General features: G+C 31.4%; 1 protein-coding gene across 1 annotated transcript; it reads left to right on the top strand.

Annotated features, from left to right (window-relative positions):
- Window positions 1-1,826: 1,826 nt before the first annotated feature.
- Window positions 1,827-3,181, top strand: LOC112528705 (TPD1 protein homolog 1-like). The gene is made up of 2 exons (XM_025139727.1): window positions 1,827-1,952; window positions 2,720-3,181. The coding sequence occupies exons 1-2, from the start codon at window positions 1,907-1,909 to the stop codon at window positions 3,028-3,030; spliced, it is 357 nt and encodes a 118-aa protein (XP_024995495.1). The 5' UTR covers window positions 1,827-1,906; the 3' UTR covers window positions 3,031-3,181.
- The last annotated feature ends 2,464 nt before the right edge of the window (window positions 3,182-5,645 follow it).

The raw sequence follows: 5,645 nt of genomic DNA, 5'->3' as shown, positions 1-5,645 counted from the left end.
GTATTTGATTATAATTTGTTCAATTAAAACTTATCTAAAAATTCATATTTTTTAAACAGGGTAAAAATACAGAGTCAACTAATCTGACCCAGTGGTTGTTAAGAAACCTAGTAATTAAGGGGTCGTTAATTTATTTTGATGCGTAAGATTTTAGTACATCAAAACGTATCGAATACAACAATTTATTGGCTAAGCGCTTACCTGGTAAGAATCGTCATCCTCACTTACCGGGTAAGACTCTCCATTCTTCTCATCCCTCTTACCCAGTAAGATTCTTGGCCATTCCCATGTTCATCCGATGAGAAATTTTTTCCAACAGGTAAGTGTTTAGTAAACGGCCCCTAAGATTAGGTAAATTTTTTGACAACGATGATCTTACCGGATTATTCATAACAACTGGATAAGATTAGCTAAGGTTATTTTTCGTTTAAGACATTACTAGATTGTTATTCAACGATCAATAATTGTATTTTGTTATGTATTTATATTGAATTTGTTCTTGTATTAAAAAATTCTTCTTTTTATTCTTCATTGGTTGGATTTACGTAAATGACAAAAAAAAATTGTAATTGTGCGGTCAATGGATTAAATCAAACCGGCCAAGACCATCACGATGTTGAAAGATAGGTCCCAACAATGACCCAGTTTAACCGATGGTGTTGGAAAGCTACATCAGCTAGTCGAGATAACCATACATTCTCTCAAACTCCCATTCATATATTTGTTAATTAATTTAATAGGACGAGGTTTTTTATGGTAACGTTATTTAGACGACAGGACACTGTTTGTTTTTGTAATTATTTGCGTATCCATTTATTCTCTTTATACTATATATAAAAGATAAAGAGGTAACCAAATCTAATGGTAATTTATTAATTAAATATAAATCACTCATGAAAACTGATCCTAACTATTCAATGAGTTTCGTTTTAAGATAAGATTTGAGGTCTTTTATATGTTATGTTCTTGTGTCTATGTGTGTTTGTTTGTTTCATATATGAAACGTATTTATATGTATTTTCGTATATGAAACAACGTTGTACGTCTTACATATATTTGTTGTTTGATGATACATGAAACAATATATACATGTAAATTCACTACAACAAAATCGGGTTTATAGGATGCTCTCAATTTCTAAGCGTTCTAATAGACCTCTTTATAAGACTTAATTTATAAGACCAAAAAATAAAGTGTCCTATCTAAAGATGTTGTAATAAGTTTATATAACGTTTTTTGACTTCGTAATATGTTTTTTAAGACATTTTTAATATAAAATGTCTCACTAGCAACTTTATAGATACTATTTGAAACATTGTCCTATACAAATAAATGTCCTATAAAAAATTGAGTTTATAAGACACTTTCTTAAAAGTGTTCTATAAAGTTTGCTAATGTGACGTTTTGTATTAAAAATGTCCTAAAAAACTTGTTAAGACATCCAAAAGCGTCATATAAACTTATTATAACACCTTTAGATCAGACGCTTTATATTTTGGTCCTATAAATTAAGTCTTATAAAGCAGTCTACTGGGACGCTTAGAGATTGGAAGCGTCCTATAAACACAATTTTGTTGTAGTGATTGGTTTTCATGATTTTTCTCCATATCTATATATGGACAAAGTTCATTTAACAACAATGTAGATTTTGACATCTTCAAAAACCAATCATATTTATGACGAATATCATGATATTTTTTTATACATATTTATTATATATATATATATATATATATATACATGGTTATAATGAAAATTTAATTCCTTGTTTGTTAAAATATCATAATCCCTTTGTGAATCTTGAAATCAACATGTGCATCTTGGAGAATACAAATATGAAATAATAATGGGGTGGGGTGTATAAATAGGGCAACAACCAATTCATTACAAGAACAACACAAACCTCATGGCATCCACTCTCCTCATTTTTCTCTTCACTCTCCTCATCAAAGGTATCTTTTTTCCTTTTTATTTTTGATTTTACTATTGCATCCATCATTTGGTATTATTAAAACTGATGTTTACCAAATGCTTATCGGGTTACTTATCTTACTGGATGAACATGACAAGAATCGAAAATCTTATTTGATTAGTAAGGATGGTGGCTCTTACCGTGTAAGAGACGTTTACCAACAATCTTACCATGTCATTTTGATGACCGAGAATCTTACCTAGTAAGGTAAGCAGGGTTGTGATTTTTATCCGGTAAGTATTTGTCTAATTGGCGTTTGGTAAACACAGTTCCTAGGTCTAGGGAACCTATATATAGTTATGGATTCGACATCCTTTGCTAACAGTCTAGGCAGTCTTTCATATCGAGATGGCAAACAAGTTCTACAATCTTTAGGTTATGAGTTTGAGTCGTTTTTGTACGTGTGGGTTAATTTGGTTTCAAAGGAACACAAGATGTGTAATTCGATCGTATCAAACTTCAAAAAAATTGTTTTTATTTCATTTTTATTTGAAAATGTTACGTCCCTTCCTATTTTCTTATCGGTTAACCTGGGTTCAAGTCTAATAAAACACAAATTTACATGCTACGGATATATAACGGTCAAATAAGCCAATTTTGGTTTTTATAACGTTTTATCTCACTTTTAAGCTATCAAATCTTTTGGGTTTTTAGAAAACTTCAAAAATCTTCTTGATTTTTTTATTTATGTTAAAATATTCTTCATTTAACATCAAAGGAATAATATTATAAAAATCTTGTTCATAGGTTACGGTCAGTGTGAATTAAAAGACATAACCGTCGGAACAGAAAGGACTTCGATACAAATAGAAGGTAAACAAGAATGGAACGTGAGTTTTATAAACAGTTGCAAATGTCCTCAACAAAGCCTTACGGTTTCTTGCAACGGTTTCCAATCTGTCGAGAAAGTTGATCCAAACATCTTTGCACCCGTAGCGAATAACAATTGCATCGTTAACGGAGGCCGCCCGATTGCAGCTTTTGCGACGGTCTGGTTTCTTTATGCTTGGGACCCTCCTTTCATTTTTGTGCCTGTTTCTTCTCAAGTCAATTGTTGAGGGGCTTTTAAGTAATTTTGCAAATTAATTGGTTTAATAATTGATCAATTAAAAATAGTTTTTGATTTTAAATTTAATCAATTATATGATTTTCTCAATCTTCTAGATGGAGTTTTGTGATCCCGATGTCTTATCGATTTATTTTTCTCTTATATTTTTTTTATTAATCTGGATATTCAACCTGTTATGCAAGCTGACAGATCTTAGAACGACCATCTGTTTTGCAATTAATCCGAAGTCACCGCATTTGAACCTCCGTAGCCACAAAAAAAATTTTGTTCCTTCTTAATTTGAACCTGAGACCTCTAAACACTTTTGACCCTTGTGGTTCTCTTATACTTTTTTAAATGACTCAAAAATATTAAAACCAAGTTAAAATAAAAATAAAATTATGAATTGTATATTTATATTTATATGTTTTTCTTAAAACAATTAAAAAATTCATTGATGCTGAAAATGATTGTGGGAAAATAATAAAAATTAAAAATAAAAGTAGGAATATCATTTTAAAAATTTCTAAACTGTTTTTGGTCTTTGTAAAATATAAACGTTTGTCGAGAACTATTTTCAAGCTTTTTAATTTATAATTAGTTGTGTATTCGTACAATGCGATGGGATATAAAATGTTTATTATAATTTATTTAATTTTAAAATGTCAAATCTTTTCAAGATGTAATAAAGTCTACTACATCTGTACCTATGTTAGATTCAAATAACTACCCAACCAAAACATTTGTGTTGGTGTTGGTAGGTTTTGCAATCATCTGTAAAAATAGAACAAATCTTCATATAGAATGTTTATAATAACAAACCCCTTTTTAAAACAAATCGATGTTCTAAATGAATTTTTTAGGTCATGCCTACTCCAAGTCAATTGTTTATGAATAAAAATTACAAAATATACACATAACCTGTTTTAGAGAAAGAATGTATTTATATTTTGGGTACTCGTCTAATGAAACTTAAATTTACACCCACATACATCATTTAAAATCCAACTCAAAATGAGAGTTAGGGGCCGTTTACCAAACACTTACTCGAGTAAGTGAACACCACATCACATTATCTTTCCGGATGAATATGGTAAGGACGAAAAATCTTACCCGGTAAGAGGGAGACAAGGACCAAGAGTCTTACCCGGTAAGTGAGGGCGTGACTCTTACCACGGTAAGCGCTTACCTGGTAAATTGTTGCATACGATACCGTTTTGGTGGCCTAAAATTTTACCCGGTAAGTCAATGATAGTGTTAAATTTTGTCGGTAAGCACTTACTGGTTAAGTGTTTGGTAAACAGCCCCTTAATTCAACCATATTATATTTAATGATGTCTCAATATACTTTCTTCAAGACTAATCATTTATGCCTTCATTGTCTTTATCAAGACTAATCACTTATCACTTATGCCTTCTTCATTGAGCAAGAACGTAGGCAATTTGAGACACTAAAACTCGACCGGAAAAAACCCATTCAAGACTGTAAAATACAATTAGGAGAAATCCATCGTCCACTGTAAAAAAGGTCTTTGTCTAAATAAATAAAAATCCTCGTTGTAAGAAAACTAAATTTTCGTCACCCAAAAACTAAATAAATAAAGGTATCGTCCATATGTAAAACTCGACCGGGAGTTCAAGAGCTATTGATAAAGAGGCATCATCCATATGAAATAAAAGGTACTAAAGATTCCTTTACATACAAAAGAAAATACACCTATCTTCTCCTTTTTACAAAATTAAAGAAGCTTCTTGTGGTTTGTCTACACCTTTGTATTGGAGATTATATATATATATATATATATATATATATATATATATACTTGGGATCATGTGAGACCAAGGGTTTTTCATAAGACCCATAAGACCAATTCTCAATCCTTGGATTAGATCTACAATCTGAACATTCATAATCACAAAATTGTCACGAGACTTCTCAATAATTGACAAAATTGCCACCGTGCAACTTTAGATCATTAGATCATTAGCTTATAAAGTTGATCAATGAATATAAATTGGTCTTACGGGTCTCACAAAAAACTTTTGGTCTCACGTGAACCCAACTCTCTCTATATATATATATATGTATATGTATATATTAAAGTGGCAGCTCCTTGTGCTTCATCTTCGTTGCATTTGCATGATATATGCTATGTTCAGTCAGTCACCTGCATTGCTTCTTCTTGAGATTAAGGTTGGCATGTCACATTTTCATCATAAATCTTATCTATAAATAAATGGGTTAGTCAATCTAATACCTTTTGCATTTCGTCTTCAACACCGTAGAAAAAGAAGGATTGGTGAGTCAGTATCGTTTTCGTTCATTAATAAACTAGTCTATTATCTACTTGTATTGCACCCCGGTTTCCTGTACCAGTCTATCCTTATATTCATCCGAAGAGAATGGCTATCACTGACCCAAGCTGGGTCACTGTTATGCAAGAAGAACTCATTGAGTTTGATAGGAACAAAGTCTGGTACCTTGTCATACGTCCATCTGACAAAACTGTGATAGACACCAAATAGGTTTATCGCAATAAGTTGGATGAACAAGGAATTGTAACCCGTAACAGGGCTCGTCTTGTTGCTCAGGGATACAAGAAAGAAGAAGGAATTGATTATGAC

This window comes from Cynara cardunculus (assembly GCF_001531365.2).
Source record: "Cynara cardunculus var. scolymus isolate 2C chromosome LG 15, CcrdV1, whole genome shotgun sequence".
NCBI lineage: Eukaryota > Viridiplantae > Streptophyta > Magnoliopsida > Asterales > Asteraceae > Cynara > Cynara cardunculus.
The sequence above is the reverse complement of the archived record's forward strand: the minus strand, read 5'-3'. Positions and strand labels throughout refer to the sequence as shown.

What these genes read in the sequence shown, in the direction of transcription:
- LOC112528705 (XM_025139727.1), top strand. Translation starts at nt 1,907, where the DNA reads ATGGCATCCACTCTCCTCATTTTTCTCTTCACTCTCCTCATCAAAG. An exon ending in CTTCACTCTCCTCATCAAAG is followed by an intron (nt 1,953 to 2,719) that starts GTATCTTTTTTC and finishes TCTTGTTCATAG; the next exon opens with GTTACGGTCAGTGTGAATTA.